This window comes from Stenella coeruleoalba (assembly GCF_951394435.1).
Source record: "Stenella coeruleoalba genome assembly, chromosome: 2".
Lineage (NCBI taxonomy): Eukaryota > Metazoa > Chordata > Mammalia > Artiodactyla > Delphinidae > Stenella > Stenella coeruleoalba.
This window is the reverse complement of record NC_137147.1, coordinates 81446369-81470051: the sequence shown is the minus strand read 5'-3', so window position 1 is coordinate 81470051 and position 23683 is coordinate 81446369. Positions and strand designations below refer to the sequence as shown.

The following is a 23683-nucleotide window of genomic DNA, read 5'->3' as shown; positions in this document are numbered from 1 at the left end:
AAAATAAATATTAAAAAATGAAGAATACAATACAATGTAAGGTTTTATGACCTCAAATTTGAAAATCTAAGTGAAATAGCAATTTCCTAGAAAAATTATAACTTACCAAAACTGATTGAAAATAGAAAACCATTAGAAACTTGTAACCATTAAAGAAACTGGATCAGTAGAAAATGATAGTGAAAGGCAACAAGATGAGGGAACAGGAGATGAGATACAAAACAGAGGAGGGAACTGTCACAATTAGGATACTGCTCTAACTCCTGGTGGCAAATTCTTAGGCACAGGCAATATGCCCCTGCTTCTTTACTTGGCTCTTTCCCAAGTCCCCACAGGCTGTCAGAACTCTGAATTGCTAGAATAAAACTAAATAAGCTTAAACAATTCTCTTCACCCTCAACTGGGTCTGCATAATTTGGAGAGGGGCCTGTACAATTCTGATGGAATCAATCTCAGTGATCTAAGAATTTAACAGCCATGAACCTTTATTAACTGACTTACACAGCAATATCTATGTAACAAAAAAACCATTTAGAAACACAAGAATATCCAAAAACATAATGATAGTTGTAGATCTTCAGCCTTTAAATTGAAGCAAACACACACATAAAAAGGATACATAAGATTTGAATAATTTAGTAAATAAGGTTAAACTTTATAAATTCAAACCTTTATATTACAGTGAATTGAAGTCTTTCAAAAGGTTATGGATGTTGGAACAAGGAAGGATCTCAAATCAATAATTGAAGTTCCTACCTCAAGAAACTAGAAAAAGGAGAGCAAAATAAACCCAAAGCAAGATGAAGGAAGAAAATATCAAATAATAGAAATGAACAGAAATAGAAATTGAAAATAGACGGGGGGGAAACTCAATGAAACAAAAAGCTGGTCTAAAAAAAAAAGCAACAAAATTGATAAATCTCTAGTAAGACTAACAAATTAAAACTGAATACACAAATCACCAATTTTAGGAATGAGACGGGATATTGCTAAAGATCCTTGTAGCCTTTAAAACACTACTTGAGATACTAAATACAACTTTACACTCAAATTAGACAGCTTAGAAGAAATGGACCAATTCTTTGAAAATCACATTATTATCAAAACTCAACCAATATAAAATAGATAAACCTAAACAGTTCTGTAATCATTAAAGACGCTGATTTTGTAATTTAAAAGCTCTCAAAAAGAGATCACTCTTGGGAATTCCCTGGCAGTCCAGCAGTTAAGACTCCACACTTTCACTGCCAAGGGCCCAGGGTTTGATCCCTGGTCAGGGAACTAAGACCCCACAAGCTGCAGGGCGTGGCCAAAAAAGAAAAAGAAAAAAAAAAAAAGAGAGAGAGAGAGATCTCTATACTGAGATGGTTTCACTGGAGAATTCTACCAAATATTATCAGAGGAACTAACATCAATTTTTCACAAACTCTTTCAGAAAACAGAAGAGGAGGAAATACTACCCAATTCATTTTATGAGGCCACCAATATCTTGATACCAACACTATACAAAGACAGTACCAAAAAAAGAGAAAACTACAGACCAGTATCTCTCATGAATTTAAACACAAAACTTCTCCAAAAATAGTAGCATATCAAACCCAACAATATACAAAAAGATTACACACCATGACCAAGTGGGACTTATTCCAGGAATACAAGGCTGGGTCAACATTAAAAAAATCAATCAGTGTTATCTATATCAACAAGCTAAAGATGTGATCATATCAACTGACACAGAAAAAACCTTTGACAAATTCCAACACCCATTCATAATAAAAAATTATCAGCAACTCAATAAAAATCATCTATAGGGACTTCCCTGGTGGCACAGTGGTTAAGAATCCACCTGCCAATGCAGGGGATACGGGCTCAATCCCTGGTACGAAAAGATCCCACATGCCGCGAAGCAACTAAGCCTGTGTGCTACAACTACTGAGCCTGCGCTCTAGAGCCCACGAGCCACAACTACTGAAGCCCGTGCACCTACTGAAGCCCGCGCACCTAGAGCCCATGGTCTGCAACAAGAGAAGCCACCGCAATGAAAAGCCTACACACTGCAATGAAGAGTAGCCCCCGCTTGCCGCAACTAGAGAAAGCCTGCGCACAACAATGAAGACCCAACACAGCCAAAAAACAAAACAAAAAAATCATCTATAAAAAACTCTATAGCTAACATCATACTCAAGGGTGAAAGACTGAATATGTTTCCGTTAAAATCTGAATGAGGCAAGGATGTCCACTATGACCATTCTTATTCAACACAGAACTTAAAGTTCTAGCCACTGCAATAAGGAAAAAAAAAAGAAATAAAAGGTATACAGGGCTTCCCTGGTGGCGCAGTGGTTGAGAGTCTGCCTGCCGATGCAGGGGACACGGGTTCGTGCCCCGGTCCGGGAAGATCCCACATGCCGCGGAGCGGCTGGGCCCGTGAGCCATGGCCACTGAACCTGCGTGTCCGGAGCCTGTGCTCCGCAACGGGAGAGGCCACAACAGTGAGAGGCCTGCGTACCTCCAAAAAAAAAAAAAAAAAAAAAAAAAAAAAAAAAAAAGGTATACAGATTGAAAAGGAAGAAATAAAGCTTTTCATATTTGTAGATGACATGATTGTCTACATTAGAAAATCCCAGGGAATCTACCACAAAACCTCACAGTTCAGCAAGGTAACAGGATGCAAGATCAACACACGAAAATTAATTGAATTTCTATACACATACAATGAGCATGCACTAACCAAAATTATAAACACAATACTATCTACAATTGCTCCAAGAAAAATTAAACACTTAGGTATATGCTTAACAAAACATATCTTTAGGATCTATACATTGAAAATTATAAAATGCTAATGAAAGAATTCAAAGACCTAAACTGGAGACATACCACATTCATGGACTGGAAGATTCAACGCAGTAAATATGTCAATTCTCCCCAATTGACCAACAGGTTTAATACAATTCTTGTCAAAATCCAGTAAAGATTTTTGTTGACATAGACAAGATCATTCTAAAATTTATATGGAAAGGCACAAACCCTAGAATAGCTGAAATAATATTGAAAAAGAAGAATAAAATGGGAGAAATCACTTTACCCACTATTTGGACTTACAATACAGCTACAGTAAAACAGTATGTGATACCTATTGTGGGATAGACAGAGCAATGGGACAAAATGGAGAACCTACATAAAAATGCTTAACTGATTTTTTAAGAGTACAAAAGTAATTTAATGAAATGACAACTTTTTCAACAAGTGGTTCTGGAAAAAATTGGACATTTGTAGGCAAAAGAACTGAACCTTGACCTAAGTATCACACCTTATATAAAAATTATTTAAAATGGACCACAGACTTAAATATAAAATATAAAACTATAAAACTTAAAATAGGATAAATCTTCAGGACGCAGGATTAGGGAAAGTGTTCACGAACTTGACACCTAAAATGTGATCCATGAAAGGAAGAACTGATAAAGTGAACTTCATCAATTTAAAACTCTGCTCTGCAAAATATCCCGTGAAGGTTAAAAAGACAATCTGTAGACTGGGAGAAAATATTTAGAAACCATATATCCTGAAAAGGACTAGTATCTAAAATTTAAAAAAAACCTTCAAAACTCAACAGCAAAAAAAACTAACCATCTAATGAGAAAACAGGAAAAGGACACAAACAGATATTTCACTAAAGAAGATACAAATAAGCACATAAAAAGATATTCAACCTTAGCCATTAGGGAAATGGAAATTAAAACTACAACGAGCTACCACTACACACGTATCAACACGACTAAAATAAAAAATACTGACTACACAAATGCAGGCAAGAATCCCTAGAAACTGGATTGCTCATACACTGCTGGTGGAAATTTAACATGGTACAGCCACCCAGGAAGAAAGTCTAGCAGTTTCTTATGAAACTCAGCATAAAACTACCATACAACCCAGCAACTGTACTCTTGGTCATCTATCCCAGAGAAAAGTCAGCACCCAGATCTAGGACTTCCAAGTCTCCAGAACTGTGAGAAAATAAATTTCTGCTGTTTAAATCAGCCAGTCTGTTGTGTTTTGTTATGGCAGCCTGAGCAGACTGATACAAGAAGTCTAAATCATACCATCACAGTGTACACCTTAAACTTAAAAACAAAGAAGCCTAGTACACAGAAGGCTCTCAAACAGCTGTTGATTAATTAAAAGAATAATATCAATCAACCAATCAACTAAAAGCATGCTACATTCAGATTATAATTTAGTAAGGAAATATTTAGAAAACTATTAAGTAAGGTCAATAATTTGAGATCAAAGATTTTGGGCTTTAGCTATTAGGGAGGCTATTATCCATTATAATAGTTTAGTGGCAATGGGAATGTAATGGAAAGGTTGTGAAATATATCACAATCAGGTATAAAAGGGAAAGATGAAGCCAAGATAATCATGATGAACCTGACAGACTAGATCAACCAGTATAAATCAATAACTAAAGAATGAAATGTTAGTTCAAAACAACTGAATAATAAGTATTAAGCTGACATTTTCTAAAAAGAGGAAATAATAGCAACCAGGAAGGTAATATGGGTTACATTCTAAATCTTAATTTTCAGGAAACCGCTCACACACACACAAACACAGGAAACCGCTAACATCCCCCCCGCCACACACACAGCTATTTTTTGCTCCAAAAGAAAGAGAATAGAAATGCAGCAGGCAGGTTTTTTTCCCCTTCAAGGAATATTAGTAGTATTAAAGAATGAACTATTTTAAAACTGCTGGGAGAAAGTCACAAAACTCATGGTTGTACAGAAAAGTAATTAATAGTATAATTTATTATCTTTTCAATGGATTGACCCTAAAATGAACAGGTGATTCTAAACTAGATGAATGTTATTATTATTAGCATTTCTTTCAATTACAGTCCTTCACCGCAAAACTGGTTTGCCCAAGGTGCTTCCTCTAACTCAATTTTCCTATTTGTCCATCTGTGAGTTACCTGTGACAATAAAAGGGAAATTGTTTCTGCCATTATTATTTCCTCAGGACTAGCAAGCTGTATGTACACATTCTCTATTCCACATACAACTTGTAGTATACTATCTTTATAGTATTTAATTAATGTAAAAGAGGGGCTAGCATTTCTCTAAGTTCAATGCATGCTTTTAGTGAACGATGAGTAACTCAGTAAGGCAACATCGTGGAAGTGTTGTCTTTGGGAAACAAGTAGATAGATTCAAGGAAGTAAGGGTCAGATTATACGAGTTTATTGTGGTGAAATTAAGGAGATGAAATTGTATCTAGGAATTTTGGGGAAACTACTAAAGGAATATGAGACCCAAGCTTTAGAAAGTTCAGTATTGTAAGCAATACAAAAGTTAGAGAGAGGTGAAAACTGGGCCTTGAACAAATATTAGAAACCTTATCTGCAATAATACAGACAAGACTGAAGAGGGGTAGAGATAAAAAGGATGAAACAGAATCAAGAATAAAGAAGACCTGATTGAATAAATGGAGGAATCACTCATACCTAGGTTTATGACTATTTTTTTCTATCTATCTATCTAGTTATGACTGTGTTGGGTCTTCGTTGCTGTGCGCAGGCTTTCTCTAGTTGTGGTGAGCGGGGGCTAGTCTTTGTTTCGGTGCGCAGGCTTCTCATTGCAGTGGCTTCTCTTGTTGTGGAGCACGGGCTCTAAGTGCGCAGGCTTCAGTAGCTGCGGCACACGGGCTTCAGTAGTTGTGGGTCACGGGCTCCAGAGTGGAAGTTCAGTAGTTGTGGCACGTGGGCTTAGTTGCTCCATGGCATGTGGGATCTTCCGAGACCAGGGCTCAAGCCCATGTCTGCTGCAGTGGCAGGCAATCGGATTCTTACCCACTGTGCTACCGGGGAAGCCCTCTGACTATTATTGATGCATACTTTGATATCATTCACCAAATCCATGAAAAGTCCAAGATCTTATACAGTGTAGCATAAGAATTTAAGTAAGAATATAGATTTATCCTACTTTAAGAATACTGAAGATTTAAAAATCTGAACATATAAACTAAAATATAAGGCCTTGTTCATTATAGAAATCTTTATTCAAATGTTACCTAGATCTTCTCAGTAAGGCCTTCCTTGGTTATTCTAAGTAAAACTTTAACTAACCTCCCCAAAAAAATCCCCTACACTCCTTTTTCCCCAGCACTTAATACTTTCTAATATTATGTATAGCATAATATTCATTTACTTATTTATTTACGGTAGTATTTCTCTGGCCCTCACCACAATGTATGTTCCCTTAGGAACGGGGATTTCTGTCTTTGTCCATTTACATATCCCCAATGCCTAGAACAGCAAATATCTAGCAAATAGTAGATGCTCAATAAATATTTGTTGCATGAAAGACTCACCTTTAAATACTGAATTTTCCCTTTTAACAATGGGTATTCAACAAAGTTCCTTTAGTGTAAGGTAAGATTAAAACTCAGCAACAGGGGCGTCCCTGGTGGTGAAGTGGTTAAGAATCCGCCTGCCAATGCAGGGGACATGGGTTCAATCCCTGGTCCGGGAAGATCCCACATGCCATGGAGCAACTAAGCCCATGTGCCACAACTACTCACCCACATGCCACAACTACTGAAACCCGTGCTCCTAGAGCCCATGCTCCACAGCAAGAGAAGCCACTGCAATGAGAAGCCCGTGCACTGCAACAAAGAGTATCCCCCACTCGCCACAACTAGAGAAAGCCCGCACGCAGCAACGAAGATCCAATGCAGCCAAAAATAAATAAATAAAACAAATAAATTTTTAAAAAAAAACAACTCAGCAACATATTTTCCACTGAAATATCAATGAAAGAGTGGTTTAAATGACTGATAAGGAAAATTCAGATTGGATTTAAAAAGAAAATAATAAAAGATACTAAATATAATAAAAGAATTAAAGAATAATAATAAAATAATAATAAAGATAATAAAATAATAAAAGAAGCCAGAAGGAATCTAGCGAAATGAGTGGCACAGATAATAGAGTAAGCATCAAACTGTACAGCAAGGGATGGGAAATAAAATAGAAATGACAGGAAATTGTAAAACTCCTCAAATGGAAAAGTTCTGGTAACAACCAGATCCAGGAAAGTAGCCTGCTGAAATGAAGACCAGAAGGTCAGGCCATGCAAAGAAAAGTAGCCAAGAATGATGATGAGGCTCAGATGTGGAAAAGTTGGCATTTAGAAGGAATTGCTAAGATCAGTAGATGAAAATAAAAGCTAAAGGATGGTGTTCTGAATGGTACAGAGTATCAGTAAAAAAATGTCTATATGTGGGTTATATAGTAACATTCTGTGAGGGGAACAAGGAACAACAAAAATGCTGACACTACCTCTATTCCCACTCCCACTTATTTCCCAACTCTGTGATATTATGGTGAACAGGAAAACCAGTATCTTTCAAGAGACAGAGCTGCTGAGTCCTAAGGGTAATGCCAGTTAACAGAATTGGTTTTTTAGTGGAGGAAGAGTACTGTAGAAGGACTGATGTTTCACAATAGAATAATTCACAGAGGCACAGTGGGAAAGGCTAAGCAGAAAATTGTTCTGTACTTTATAAAGTTCAATCCAAGGCAGAAAGATATTTCCCTGGTCTTTTGGGGTTTCCCATGGTGGAAAGGAGGATGAGTCTCATTTTTAATAAAGCTACTGCTATGCTATAATCATTTTATTTTCTTCTTTAAAAATACTCGAGTTTTGCTTTAGGCTCTAATAACTGTAAAGAAACTCCATTTTACAAGTATCTTTTTAAACAACAGAACTATTATCTCATAGGCATTTTAATTTTTATAAACCACTTTTATCCACAACCTAATTACTTATTAATCCAAAACAACAATTCCTTAATCTCTTTGGCAACTTCCTAAACTTGATATCTCCTGCTTTTTCCTTTCTTTGTTTCAATTATTATAGTTAGTATAAACTCTAAGTTTATAATGATAGCTATAAGTTTGCTTTGACATTGAACAGTGCCTTTTTCTATTTTCCACAGAACATCTTAAGTACAGAGGTTGTGGTTGTAAGTCTTACTGTATCTTTCTATGTAGCCCACTCGATTTTTGTCATCTCTTAGCACACAATATGCTTTAAAAAGCACAATAACATTGATTAGTAAATTTACAGTATTTTATTGTCCTACAATAAAAGCTTAAGAATGGCTAATTTAGATCCCCACAGTTATTAAAAACTTTGTTTAGTAGTAAATATTTTAGCAAAAATTTAATATCATTATTGAAAGTTTATTCAGGTACTTATAAAGACTTTAAAAGTGTATTATAGTTCAGTATTTTAGATTTTCCTATCACATACAATTCAACTAAAAATGATCAAATAATTTAACATATACATATGGTAAGATGACAAAATGTTTGCCTATAAAATAGCAATGTCACACCAATAGAGAAGAGCCACTACAGAAAAATGAATGCAAAAGAGAAAGTTTCTATCATGGAGATCTGAAGCACTACAGTAAAGATTATTTATACAAATTAACAGTTAAGTTTTAGTTAGCATTTAAAAAAATGTGATCCAAGATAACACTAATTTATATTAAAGAATTAAAGGGAGAAATCAAAGCTATAAAGATTTAGAAGGAAATGGATGATACAACTCATACATATCAAGAAAAGGGGTTCTGAGAAGATATCCTTGTCAAAGACCATTCCATACATCCCTAAGTATCTGGGAGAAAGTACTTTCATTATCTTGGGCTACAACACCAAAGCCTGGTGTTTTTTCAATTTCTCCTGAATTATCAATAAAGTATGAAAGCCAATTACATAAAGCAGTGCTTTCCAACTTATTTCTCAGGCATACTCAGAAAAATAACAATTATAAGGCAACCAGAAAAGAGAAGGAGCCTAGTGGTTAAGAGGCAAAGAGACTTGGAGGCTCCAGCCACTTTTACCTATTCATGGCACATAGCTTGGGAAGCGCTAATTGAGATTAGCAACTTGGGAAATAAACTCTACCTTTGTAAGTATCACAAAAACAAGCAAGTTATAGGTAAGCATCAGAGGAAATAATTTCAGGTCACTCTGAATGAATGAATACTGAGCAAATTATACAAAACACCACCTTCTTGAAAAATCCTCATCAGCCTGCTCTTGATTTGTGCTCCCTTTCTTATCAAAAAAAAAAAAAAAAAAAGAAAAAAAAAGAAAAAAGAAAAAAAGAGTGAAATATAACCCTCTGGGAAGTGTAACAAGACATTTTTAGTACAAGTACTTGTAAATCTAAGACTGGAAAAATCTTCTACTAAATGCTTCGTTCACTCTTCAGAAAAGCCATCTTTCATCTTCATTACTGTAACTAGTATTTTGACTATTATAAGCCCTCTTTAAAATATTATCTAGGGCTTCCCTGGTGGCGCAGTGGTTGAGGGTCCGCCTGCCGATGCAGGGGACACGGGTTCGTGGCCCAGTCCAGTTCGTGGCCCAGTAAAGTTCAGTTTACTCATCAAGAAGGATATTAAAGAAAACTATCATTAACTTTGTAAACTTATAGATTCAACAGTCACAGTGTACACCTGTTTTATATTACTAGAACCCAGAAAAATGGATTAAAATAAAGCCAATCAATAAAAATATCTATAGAAATGGACATTAATCACCCCCAAATGCGGTGATAATGTAAAAGAATAATACTTCAATTCTGTAATTGCTTCAGAAGTATCTTAGAAGTGTATTATGCAGCAGAAGGGGCCAATTAATCTGCTTATTTCAATGTCACTGTCCCATTTGTCTTGAGACTTCACAAGACTGCTACTTTCAATTTATGGCCATGCATTATTGCCTCTGCCTTTGGTCATACAATTTCCCCATAACCTAAAATGCTTTATTATAACTATTCCCTACAAGAATTAAGACAATCCTCCAATTGAAAGTAATGTTTCCTTTATGTCTACACTGAGATATATTTATCATTCCTGTTTCACAAATAACAAGCTTCCTCGAGGAGAAATGGTTAAGTGAAACAACCGTTTTGATTCCTAGGTCAGTGCTTCTATCAAAAGAACCTATTTTCTTGTTAGTCTATTATGATTCTACACCTTAGGATTAAGTTAAGGCCCTTTTTTATGTCCCACATTAGGAAATAAGTTTGTATTATGTCCAAATCCCAGGCTTACTCTCTCTAAGCTTATGTCAAAGCCACACTCTGAGCAACCACCTAAAACATTAATCTGAGCTTATCTCTGACCAGCCTCACTCCTAGTGATGCAGATTTGGTTCCTTATTTAATTTTCCTCAAGTAAAACTGTCCATGCTCATCAATATAGCCAATAGAGTAGTCCCTTGGTATCCACAGGGGATTGGTTCCAGGACCCGCCCCCCAGCCCCCACTGATACTAAAATCTGCAGATGCTCAAGTCCTTATATAAAATGGCATAGTATTTGCATATAACCCACACATCCTCCCTCCCATATACTTTAAGTCATCTCTAAATTATTTATAATACCTAATACAAAGTAAATGCTATGTAAATAGTTGGCAGCACAAGGAGAATTCAGGTTTTGCTTTTTAGAACTTTCTGTAATTTCTTTTCCAAATATTTTCCATCTGTGGTTGGTTGAATCCAGAGATGTGAAATCCATGGATACGTAGGGTCGACTGTGTTGTTTCACTCTGATATTTTTTTTCCCTCTTTTTCACATCTAGGTCATCTTTTCCTTGTTCTTATGCTTTTTCTAGCAAGCTTTTTTTCCCTCCCTTTCTCCACCTTTGACTTCTTTCTTCTCTTTTTCCATCTTTACTATTAAAAAATGCCTTAGATTGTCACTATTTTATTCAGTTTCTAAAATCTACAACTTCTTCTCCAACACTCGCCAATTATCAACAGCTCAGACAAAAAGCACTACACTCCAGGATGGGTCACCATAGGCTCTCTCTTAGAAGTCTACAAGCCATATTTTAAATAAGCATCAGTATATGTTAGCCACCATGTTATCCAAGGCCAGAACCACATTTAAATATTTAAACTTTTAGAGATGACATGTTAAATTTATCATATATACTTCTGACTTCAAATGGGGTTTCCTAGTCCTAAAACCACATTCTGGTTAATTGAGATACACAGTAGTAAATCCTAAACTCACAAAAAATTAGAGTTAGAAGGCTTTCAAGACGATTTAGGAAAACTCTCCAGTTAACTGAGACAGAAACTGGAGCACAGACAAGTTAGGCAACTTTTAAAATTACTGAAATAATTCAATAGTAAAAAATATCCAGAAATCAAGAACCAAAATTAAAAGTAGTATAAAATGTTCATGTATAAAAGAATTATTCAACACTTAAAACACATTTTCAATAGAAATAATACTATAGATGCTGAATGAGCTCACAAACTAATCCACAGATATATAGTTAAAGGGAATAACAGTTATGTTCAAGAGTCTTGGAAATTTTGGGCACTTTTATTCTCTTTTTGCTTCTAAGTTGTATGCTCTCTGCTTAATGCAGGAATGACATTAACATTACTCAGCTTTTTAGATATGATTTGTTTTTGGCTCACAAATGAAATAAAAGAGAAAGAGCTTTCTACACTAATTAAGAGAGAGTAGACGTCTAACATTATCAAAGGTTAGATTCAAATTTTTAAATATATGAATGTAAGAAAACACTTGTCTGGGTGGAAGATAGTAGAGTTAAAACCTAGGATGGCCACCAGGTAGTCATATGATGAGCCTAGATTGATAGGGGATGAAGAGAAACAATCTGAGAACACAAGAGTCTAGGATAGGGGCCAGCAAAATGTTTCTATAAGGGGCCAGATATTTACAGTCTCTGTTGCAACTACTCAACTCTGTCACTGCAGCCAGAGACAAAATGTAAACAGATCAGCTTGGCTATGTTCCAATAAAACTTTACTTATGGACATAGAAATTTGAATTTCATATAATTTTCATGTTCATAAAATTATTACTCTTTGATTTTTTCCAGTCATTTAAAAATGTAAAAACCATTCTTAACTCATGGGCTGTACAAAAACACATGACAGGCCTGGATGTGGCCTGTGGACTATAGTGCCAACCTCCAGTCTAGGCAACAGTGGGGAGAAGGGGAAGATGGTGCACCTGGGTTAATAACTAGGGAGACTATTCATGAATGTTCTTGCATTAAACCTAACAGAAAAGCAGCTCCCCTCTAACACATGCACATTAACGTCAGTCCCAGCTGCAAAGAAACAGGCATATTTTGCTGTCTTTAACTTTAAAAGAGCTACAGAAACAATCATTGATCCTGGACAAAAATAATTTTCATAAATAATAGTATACTAATCATAATTTTAAACAGAAAATTCATTCTATAGAATTTTAAAATTATAGCAATAGATGCATTATTCATTACCATTTTGTCCCTGAGTCGCTCTCCACGGATAAAAAAGTCAGCACAGCCATTCTCTTCCTGGTGAGGGACTTTGAAGACAGTGACGCAGCTTAGTCCACTCCCTCCAAGTGGTAACCATCCACCACTTGAGTCATCCCGGGTCATCACCACAGCTCGCACTCGTGCATAACTATTACTAAAATAGATGCAAAGATTAGAAGTTAGCTTTTCCATAAACAAAAAACAGCCAAGGTGTCAGTCTTGCTTGAGAAACCAAAGACCACATCAATTAACGTGTAGTAACTAAAGTGTTTACTACTTCCATGACAGTCCACAGACAGTAACCTGATTGAAAAAGATCAAAAACCACAGAGTAACTGACTTAAAGGTTAACTTATTTTGAAGACCAATCTCACAATAAAAGACTACAGCTCGATTATTTCAATTCATCATTTGAGTAGTTCAAGCACATCTGATTGCCATGGAACATGTAACAAAGGACCCCAGAGACAAACACGGTCAAACTACAGTCTGCCATCACATTTATCTAATATATGTCCACCTCCTACAATATAATTAGGACAAATTACTGCTGTATCTTAGCACATTTAATTGTGACATCTGTATGTTTCTAACATTTGAAATATAAGTAAAATGCTGAAACAAACATGCTTATTAGCTCAGACACATTTTTGATTATTTCTAACACCTCGGAATCTAAATCACAAATATATATAAACATGTTTTATTTTAGTAAGTTATCAGATAAATTGGTCTTTCATGCCCTCTTTTTGGCAGACTATTCTTAAGAGAGACCATATTCTAATTCCATTTAGAATCATTTCCCAGTATTAGCCACAACTATTTTTTACATAAAATCTAAGTAATGTTTCATATACTAATGTTCTAGATAACTGACATCTCAGCATTTTAGTTGTAAAACTTTTAATAATTATTAATGAAATCCTTTCTAAAAGTGGTATACCTTGCTGACTTCTTAGAAAATTACACTGAATATAACTTAAACATGTCTTGGTTATTACTACCATCAACTGAGATTCAATGTAACAATTATGTGCTACTTATTGTCTCTGCACATTCTAAGTGTTAAGTTTCCAGTTGTCATTTCTGTTGTCAGAGTGCTTGTGTGAGATCTACCCCTTGCTTTTTTTCTACTTTACTCTACACATAAGGCATATTGATATTAAATATAAAGTTCAACAAATTCTGACAAATTACACATCTGTACAACCAACAGGATAATCAAGATACAGAACTCCAGAAAATTCCCTGAAGCCTCCCTCCCATCAAATAGGTAACCTAGGTAACACTGCTATCCCCGGTTTCTAATATATACATTAGTTTTGCCTGTTATGGGGCTTCACATAAATGGAATCAAATAGAATCAGGACTTGTACCCTTTTTGTCTCACTTCTTTCACTCATTATGCTGTTGTATTAGTACTTCATTCTTTTTTTACCACTAAGCAGAGTCCTCTCACTGAATAAATATATCACAATTCATTTATTCTTTCTTATGTTGATGGGCATTTGAAATGTTCCTAGCTGTTGGCTATTATGAATAAAGCTGTTATAAACATTCTTGTATAAGTCTTTTGTAGACGTATGTTTTCATTTCTCTTTAATAATTACCTAGGAATGGAATTGATGAGTCATAGGGTAGTAGGTTTACCTATGTAAGAAACTAACAAACTGGTTTCCAAAGTGATTGGACCATTATACATTCCCATCAACAATGTATGATAGTTTCAGTTACTCCTCATCTGTGCCAACACTTGTTGTTTCCAGTTTTTTAAACTTTACTCATTGTAGTAAGTATATAAGTGGTAACCCATTGTGATTTTTATATCCATTTTCCACGATGGATGCATGATGTTGTGCATTTTTTTCATATGCTGATTGGTCACATTTATATGCCTTCTTTTTAAGTCTTTTTTTTCTTTTTTTCTCTGCCATACCGTGTGGCACACGGGATCTTAGTTCCCCAACCAGGGATCAAACCCATGCTCCCTGCAGTGGAAGTGCAGAGTCTTAACCACCGTACCGCCAGGGAAGTCCCAGTCTTTTATTTTTTATTGTGCTGTCTTTTATTATTGATTTTTAGAAGTTCTTCATATAGTCTCGACACAAGTCTTCGGCCAGAGAGTTGTATACTTTTAAAGCTGCACTGTGTTGTTGGTAAGGAGTCTGAAGTCAAAACTTTATTAAGTTGGATCCTAGCTCAGCAATGTACCTACATGTCCTTGAGAAAGTTACAATACCTACCTTTAATAAACGTAAACGATGCCTGACACATAAACACCATATAAGTGTTATTATAAGTTAATTATTACTACAACAAAGAATTTAAAATTGAAGTAGTTGTCATACTGGTAATTCAAAGCCAGGAAGGAGCTGGGAAAAAATAAAATTTACAAGGTCAAACAAAATCCTCTATTACTAGGGTCAAAATAATTCTTTGTATAGAAGTTCTGAAAGTCTTTAGATTTACAGACGACTATTCTGTCTAAGCTTTTTATTATTCAGTTGTTTAGACGCTCTGATTCTTGCCTGGGGCCAATTCTTACCAATCTTCAGTTCAGAGAACTGACCAGAGGAGTTATGGGTGCATAAAAACTGGGCTGAGGTCGATATCAAATTGGAATCCTCCTTCCGGGAGGAGCTGGAACAAGTTACCTCTACTATAAATAAACATGACATGCATCCCAAGAAGCTGGAGAAGATTACAGTGGAAACCATCTTGGAGGGATAGAAGTAATAGTAAATGAAGGTTATTTGGTTTATTAAGAGTTTAAGTCTAAGTATATACCAGAAACATGGCACATAACTTAGACATATTAGGCTCAGATTAAATATGTGTGAATTGAACTCATGCATGTAAAGCTCAGCACATTTGAAGTTCAGTGAAGTTACGAAGTCATTAAGGTAGAACTTCGGTCAAAACCAAAATTCAAGTTCCCCATAATTATTTAAGTGTTTATTTTACTCTAGGATCCTGACTCTTCCTTCTCACTTAATTATGTAGTAAATTAGAAAATTTAAGAATTTTATACTAGATTCTACAAGACTGGGGAGACCCAAGGAGGAAAATAACCCCATTTAGAAGCTCAGTGTATATTTTAACTTCAGAGTGCAGCAGCAGTTATCCTCTTCAGAGCATATGGACTCTTATTTTATCATCTTTGAATATTACTAATTCTCACTTACAATTTATATAATGCTTCTTAGGCATATTTTGTATTTTTAAAATATAAAACTGCTTAAGCAAGAGTATTAGAAAATACACGAAAACCCCAGTAATTTTAAAAGTTATTTTATGATGGTGATATCAGAATATTTTCCCTTCATTTTTCAGTTTCTCCAAAAATTATTTTATAATTAATATTTATAAATTAAAAGTAATTTAAATAAATTAAAAACACATTTTAACTATATCTTGGCTTTACTCAAAATACTGCAGAAACTTTAGAATGTTAGTTTTAACAGTGTAGGAATATGTTTTAAACAAAAGTATCCCTAACGTAATTCTCCTCACCACTCCAATTTCTTTTTTTCTGTTTTATGAAAGTACCACCTAGAAGAGACGTGTTGCCCTTTTAGGAAAATTGAATAAAATAAAGATTTCCTTACTGGAAGAATAAGGTTGCCTGATTCATTGTTCACCTTAATACAACAAAAGAGGTTTTAAAGCTGGCCAATAATTTATATAAACTGTTTTTTGAATCTCGTGTTTTCAACCATACCAAATATATAACTGCTTCCCTTAACTATTCAAGTTGATCCTTTAAACTTTAAGGTATTCTAGAAGCTTATGTAAATAAATTTGTACTCCCTATACCACAGCCTTCATTAGTTTAGAATTTAACAACTCAGCTTTCAACTTTAAGCTCTAAGACTAGAATACTTAACACAAAAATTTTCAAGTTGTTTAATGTGGGGTTTTTTTTGAAAGACCTTCCTTCCTGCCAAGGTTAAACTTTTCACCTGTGCTTTTAATCTCATAACTTCCTTGCCTTCAAATGTCTTCTTTCCCCAAATAAAAACAGTAACTCCTGTCTAAAAACATGCAACCACTCCCAAAGATATTAGTGGCAGCTCTTATAAACTTTGTTATACTCTGCTTTGTAGTATTATTAAAATCTGTAATTATAATCCCCTACTTAGATAAAAATGACTTATGAGCAAGGAACGAAATCAGTCTCCTACTTAAAATAACAACAAATGTTTTTTCCTGATCATGTGGACAACAGATGCCCATTCTAGTAAATGTGGAAAATAAAGAAAAATAGTATTTGCCATCATGGAATTAAAATTTAAGAATTTGTAGGATTTTTTACTCTCTCTGGGTATCATGTTTGCAATCTATTAGTCTCTGAGACAACAGCTATGTTTATATAATGACAATGTACTCTTATTGTCAAAAACTCAGCATTTCATTCTTGGTCTTCTTTAAAATAGCTGAAAGGCACTTGTTCCCAGTAATTTATCTAAAAAGTCGAAGAGGATGTGGAGAAAAGGGAACCCTTGTATACTGTTGGTAGGGATGTAAACTGGTGCAGCCACGATGGAAAACAGTATGGAGGTTCCTCAAAAAACTAAACATAGAACTACCATATAATCCAGCAATTCCACTCCTGGGTATATACCTGGAAAAAATGAAAACACTTATTCGAAAAGATACATGCAGCCCAATGTTCATAGCAGCACTGTTTACAATAGCCAAGACACAGAAGCAACCCAAGTGTGCCTGTCAACATATGACTGGATTAAGAAGATGTAGTATATATACAGTGTGTGTCTATATATAGAGAGAGAAGAAAGAAGAACAGAGAGAAAAGGGAAGAAAAACAAAGGAAAGGTATTTTAGATGCTACTGAAACTGTGATTAAAGCACAGTTACCTACCTCCTATGAAGAAAATACATATATGGCTAAAAACTTATATTTGAACACAATTCTGGGGATTCACACTCCCCTCCAAGAGGTTCACAAACCTGAGATTAAGAACATTTAATCCCTAGGGCAAAGTTGCTCTGCAATAGGTTTTTAGGTCCTATAATTTACAGATTTATCAAGATGATAATTCCTTACAAATGTGTTATATGAATGCTGGTTAAGAAGAGTTACATCACATTCTCTTAAGTAGACCACAAAATTATACTTCCAAGTGAATGAAATATGTTAAGTAATATTCAGAAAATGAAAATGAAACCAAAATAAGAGCAATTAAAGTAGAAAAGAGAGGCGGAAGAGGAGGTCAGAATCAGAGAGTTGAAAATGCTACACTACTTGGCTTTGAAGATGGAAGAAGGGTCGTGAGACAAGAATACGGGCTTCTAGAAGCCGGAAAAGGCAGGGAAATGAATTCTTCCCTAGATTTTCCAGGAAGAATGCAGCTCTACGAATAACTTGATTTTAGCCCACTGAGATCCATTTGGACTTCTGACCTTCAGACTACAATATAATATATTTGTATTATTTTAAGCCACTAAGTTTGTAGTGATTTGTTACAGTAGCAACAGGAAACAATACAAAAGATGAGGGAAAAACCTTCTTGAGGATATGAAAGCAATCCATATACAGGAGGCAAAGATAACTATTTTCCATTTCTAACTACAACTGTACCAAAACAAAATAGCCCAAAATACCCTCAAAGAACAACAACAAAAAAGAGAAGATACTTAGAATTCCTTAAGATTTGTTCAGTACAATGAGAATTTATGATATTTTCCCATAGAGGGATATTTACAGTGACAAAACATCCTATGTTCTCTACAGTATATTTTAAGTAAACATTACCATCCAAAATGTTAAACATTATTACAGAGACTGGGTATAAAAAAAGGAAGCATTTAATAGAAGTAATTTATGATATAGCACGTCACAGTGTAAGTACTTACTTGCTTTCTAAGCTATAAAGAAGCAGATGATATTTAGAAGATAGCCACATTAGGACTATTCACTTATCCAGTAAGCATTTATTTATATGCTTCACACATAAACAAAATTTAAAAGTTATGGTTCTTCCCTATAGAAGCTCACAAGTTAGTGGGCAAAGATATAATAACACAAATTGGGAGTACAGGAGAGGAAATGACTAATATTCATATTTGATGTGGATTTTGAACAGCAGTATATCAGGTAGAAAAAGGCAACGGACGCTCCATGGAGGGAGCATGACACAAGTATGTCATGTTTAAGGACGAATATTAAGTTCAAAAGAAGATGGCAGGCATAAGCAGGAGAAGGGTAAGAAATGAAATAATACTTAACTTACTGGACCTTACTGTATCAAGTCTTGCACACCACGAACAAAGTTAGTACTCTAATTTATCACAATAAAGAGACCACAGGGTGACAAAAGCAAGGGAGTAGAATACTCTGACTTGTGTTTTAACAGAACTTTACTGCATCAACCCCAATGAGATGGGTTATTTCTTCATTTTACAGATATGGAAAGTAAGGAATTAGTTTAATTAGAAAGATAAAGGTCTTGAAATACTCCTTCTGTATTGGCAACTTTTTTTTTTTGGCTGAGTTGGGTCTTCATTGCTGCACGTGGGCTTTCTCTAGTTGTGGCGAGCGGGGGCTACTCTTCGTTGCGGTGCATGGGCTTCTCATTGCAGTGGATTCTCTTGTTGTGGAACACGGGCTCTAGGCACGCAGGCTTCAGTAGTTGCAGCACGCGGCCTCAGTAGTTGCAGCACACAGGCTTCAGCAGTTGTGTCACTAGGCTCAGTAGTTGTGGCTCACTGGCTCTAGAGTGCAGGTTCAGTAGTTGTGGCGCACAGGCTTAGTTGCTCCGCGGCACGTGGGATCTTCCCAGACCAGGGCTCGAACCCATGTCCCCTGCATTGGCAGGCAGATTCTTAACCACTGTGCCACCAGGGAAGTCCCTGTACTGGCAACTTTTAAAACTATAACACTTATTATTTTCCATGCAGCAGTCATCAGTCTAAAGCACCACATGGCAGTTAATAATACTGTGTTTAATAGCAAGTCAGATTTCCTAGATTCCAAAGGCAGTTGAATCATTTAGAAGTTAAAATCTTGAGCAAATTAAACTCTCTGTACCCTCATTTTCCTGATTTGTAAAATGGGGATAATAACTGCATCTACTGCAGGATTTGAGAACTAAATGAGGAAATTATGCAAAGTGCTTATTAGCATTGTACCTGGCTCACAGTTAGGTACTCAATAAATGTTACCACTATATGGACTTGATATAATAAACTAACTCTATGATGTTACAATATCTGCATTCTGAAATGGCCTAAATTTGCCTCATTCTGTATTTATGATAGTTTTATATAACAAACTGAGGAGACAGCCCCCCATCAGAACTTTTTACTTTTAGTAAAAATTTTTAACCACAGCTAAGTATCAGCATCAGTTATCAAAATATTCCACAAACTGCTTACATGATGGAAACCTTTACATCTAACCAAGTCATAGGCATCTGGGAAGTCTCCCACAATAATGAAAACATAAAACTAAAATCTGAAGAATAAAGAGGTATTCACAAAATATTCCTTTAAAATCAACCATTCTAGTTTCTGCTAAACAGTATCATCAACCTGCCAAAGTAGTTTAAAATTTTAACACTTAGTATGGCCCTGCCTTCTGGCATGACTACTGTCCATGTCTTAGTATGTCCCCCAACTCCTTGACTACCAGCGCCGATCTTATGAAGTTTTCTAGTCTATGTCAGAAGAGCTGATATAAATAAAAGTATTCACTGTCAGTAAGAGATCAGAATGTAGAAGACAGGGAACCAACATTAATACTAGAGTTCATAATGAGATAAAAACGTTAGAATAAAATATGGTAAGTTTTAGAATAATCTTGTAGTAGAAAAGGCTTAAGATCCAGAGGCCATTAAAAAATAAAAAGATAAATTCAACTATACAAAACACATTCCTGCATAGTAAAAAAAAAAAACCCGTAAAGTTAAAAAAAAAAGTAACAAATTGAGAAAAAATGTACAGCAATATGTATTAGCCTTCTATTGCTGCTATAACAAATTACTGAAAACTTAGTGGCATAAAACAACACAAATTTACACAGTTCTATGAGTTGGAAGTCCAAAGGGCTTCACAAGGCTAAAATCAAGGTGCTGGCACTGTTGCATTCCTTTTAGGAGGCCGTAGAAGAGAATGGGTTTCCTTGTCTTTTCCAAATCCTACAAGTCATCCACATTCCCTAGTTTGTGGCCTTCTTCCATCTTCAAAGCCAGGAATATTTTTTTCTCTCTGACCCTTCTGCTATAGTCACATCTCTCTCTGACTGCAGTCCCACAGTCAGGAAAGGTTCTCCAATTTTAAGGATTTGTGTGATTCAATTGGGCCCATCCAGATAATCCAGGATAATCACCCCATATCAAAGCTCATAACCTTAATCACCTCTGCAAAGTCCTAACATATTCACAGGTTCTGAGGATGAGGGCAAGGACATCTTTGAGGTATGGGTGTTTGGGGGAGGAGGATCAACACACTGTTCTAACAGAAAACAAGCACAGTATTTCCTTAAAAGTAACTTCAAAAATAATAAGAAAAAAAATCGACAAACCAGAATAAAATAGGCAAAGTTCACGAACAAAATTCACAGAAGAAAAATATAGGTGCCATGAAATACATAAATCAAAAACCCCTAACTTTATTCAAAATAAGAGGACTGCAAATTAAAGACCATTATTCATTTATCAGATTGGCAAATACCAAGAAATTAGTTAACACAGAAGTTGGTGAGGAGTACAGAAGTACGTTTGGAAGGTTATTTGGAAATATCTATCAAAACTTAAGATGTACATATTTTGTGACTCAGCAAATGCTACTTCTACCCATTTTCTTTTACATGTATGAAATTAAACCTTTATAAGCAAAGTTTAAAGAAAAATGTTGTTTTTAACAGAAAAAAAGGATGAAAGCAACCTAAAGAAGACTCAATAGGAAACTAGTAAAATTATGGAACACCTATTCAATGCAATATTATGTAGCCATGATAAAAATGAGGAAGCTCTTTACATTGTCAAAGTAAGCTGATCTCTAAGTTCTATTAAGCTTTTTTTTTAAAGGTACGTATGTATGTTTAGTATGCAACCATTTGTGGCAAAAAACACATTCACACATATGCTTGTATATGAATAGAATCTTTACATAATAAAACTGGTAACTGTTTCTCTAGCAAGGGGAAATGAGACAGAGGTACAAGGGTAATTTTCCTTTCATTAAATAACCTTTTATATTTTTTGAATTTTGTACCACGTGTATGTATTACCCATTCAAAAATACATTTACCGAACTCTTATACATACACACACACTCCCTGAAGGGCTATGATCTCAAAACAGTATTTGTCTAACAGGAGCTAGCACTTGCCATTAACAGTACAATGATGACTATTTTGCAGAATGCAGATTGATCTGAACAGCCTTGTTCCCTCCCTGATGTCAAAAGCTGCTACACCCTGCACCCCTCCCATCAACCTGAGAGAGGCAATAGCTCTGCTCTGTTCCCACCTGTTTACAATTTATAGTTCTCTCCAGTCATACACACACACTTGTTCAAACATAAGGACTGGCATCCCAGCTCTCTCCACATACTTCTAAGAACATCCCACAAATCATATCATATGCATGTATTCCTTTGAAAGATGTTGGGCTCATTTTACTACACTTAAAGTAGTTGCTCTGTATAAGGGCAGAAAGCAAATAAGGTCTTACCTGAAGAAAGCTGGATATTCTCATACTGGATATACAAAAAATAGGCATGTCCTAAGAGAGGAAATATAAACTCAGAAGGTGGACAGTCAGGAGAAAGGATTCCAGAGTCCTCTCACACCTTAGAACAAGGTTTCAAGAAGGAAAGGTATGCTTGAGGGGTTCCTGGGTGGTAGGAGAAAAATGACTTCTACCCTTTGAAAGCAGACATGTTTAGCAGAGAGGTATTCCTACAGATGCCAAGGTGAACATGGACAATCTCTAAATTACAACAATTATCTAGTTTTATTTATTACTCTCCAGAAAGTCTTTCCTGATGCCTATCATTGGGCTAGATATCTTTTGTAAATGCTTCCATCATGTAAAGTGTGAGCAGGAGACTCAAATAATTGATATTTGATGGTTAGCTGTGGTTGATAATTCTTATTTAAAGCAAAAAGGAAACAGTGCTCTCTTTTTCTGATTTAGGTTAGGTACGTTATATCCTCATGAGCATTGCTATGTAGTTATATGAGAAGTTCCTTTTTACCAAGTAGGAAGAAGGCACAGTAGTTTATTACTCTAGTTTCTCAGGGTCTTTAGTAAATTTATTCTGCCTGATTTTATCTGTGCCACCAGGGATATTAATGAAAAAATTGTAGGTTTATGCCTGAGATGAAGTAATAATCTTTTGACTGTATCAGGGCAATGGCAAGAACATTCAGTGAGAGATCACTGTTCTCTCTGGTCAGGGAACAGACTCAGGGAAATTCAATTGACAGTACTGAAGAGGGAATTCTTTCACTGTCAATATGAGATGGCTTTCGCTAATGAAGCCAAAAGAATCCCTTACATTTAATATCTACAACTTCTGAATATGTTGCTAACCCCTTCTATATGGTTCTGTACATGTTACCTTATTTTTAGTAGAGGTGAAGGGCACTCACTTTTTTAAATGCACCTGCATGCAAGTATTTAGAGTGCAGCTTTGCCCATGCTAAGAATGCATATAACATCTTGGCATTTAATGGCAAGGAACAGAGGAATAACAAGGGTAAGCTGCCAACCCTGAAAATCTAGGATGCCAATTCTTCAGGGGTCAGGCCACAAGCCGAGGATGCTAAAGATATGGAATCAGTGGCAGGGACCCAGATTAATCAGCAAAATAATCTCCTGAGAAAAAGAAAGTATCTCCACATTCAATATTAAAAATCACCAACATCTGAGAGTACGGGTTATGGCTAACACGTGAAGGTAAGTCCTATGAGTACCTCCATAAAATAGGCATTTAATAAATATGTGTACAACTGAATCCAGAAATATAAAATAAAATCCAATGAAGCAGCATGAAGACTTCTCAGCTCTTCTTATACCTATCAAGAGTGTTCAGTGGTTCTTACAATACCTATCAAGAGAAAAGTAGACAGCACGAGGTGGCTTGAACACTTAATCAAATGATAATCGAGTCAAAATTTAGGAGCCTTCAGTGATGGAGGTACATAAATACACAGTGTTAATAACACTATCCTACAGAAGGACGTTTATAGAGTTCCTCTGAAAATGCCACATTAGTCTGGGAATAGAAAGTACAATGGTAAATAGCTAATCCTAACTGTGCAATTGTGAGAC

The 23683-nt window shown here is 35.5% G+C and overlaps 1 protein-coding gene across 5 annotated transcripts in view; it reads right to left on the bottom strand.

Moving 5' to 3' along the window:
• SPRED1 (sprouty related EVH1 domain containing 1) overlaps window positions 1-23683 on the bottom strand; it is a 323745-nt gene that overhangs the window by 58607 nt on the left and 241455 nt on the right. For 3 of the 5 annotated variants that reach the window (XM_079909663.1, XM_079909664.1, XM_079909662.1), the window contains one exon: window positions 12360-12534. In XM_079909663.1, the coding sequence (XP_079765789.1) occupies window positions 12360-12503 (144 nt within the window). In that variant the 5' untranslated portion in view covers window positions 12504-12534. Of the gene's footprint in view, window positions 1-12359; window positions 15484-22078; window positions 23582-23683 lie in introns of those variants that run through there. The other 2 variants (XM_079909665.1, XM_079909661.1) reach the window with 2 other exon arrangements.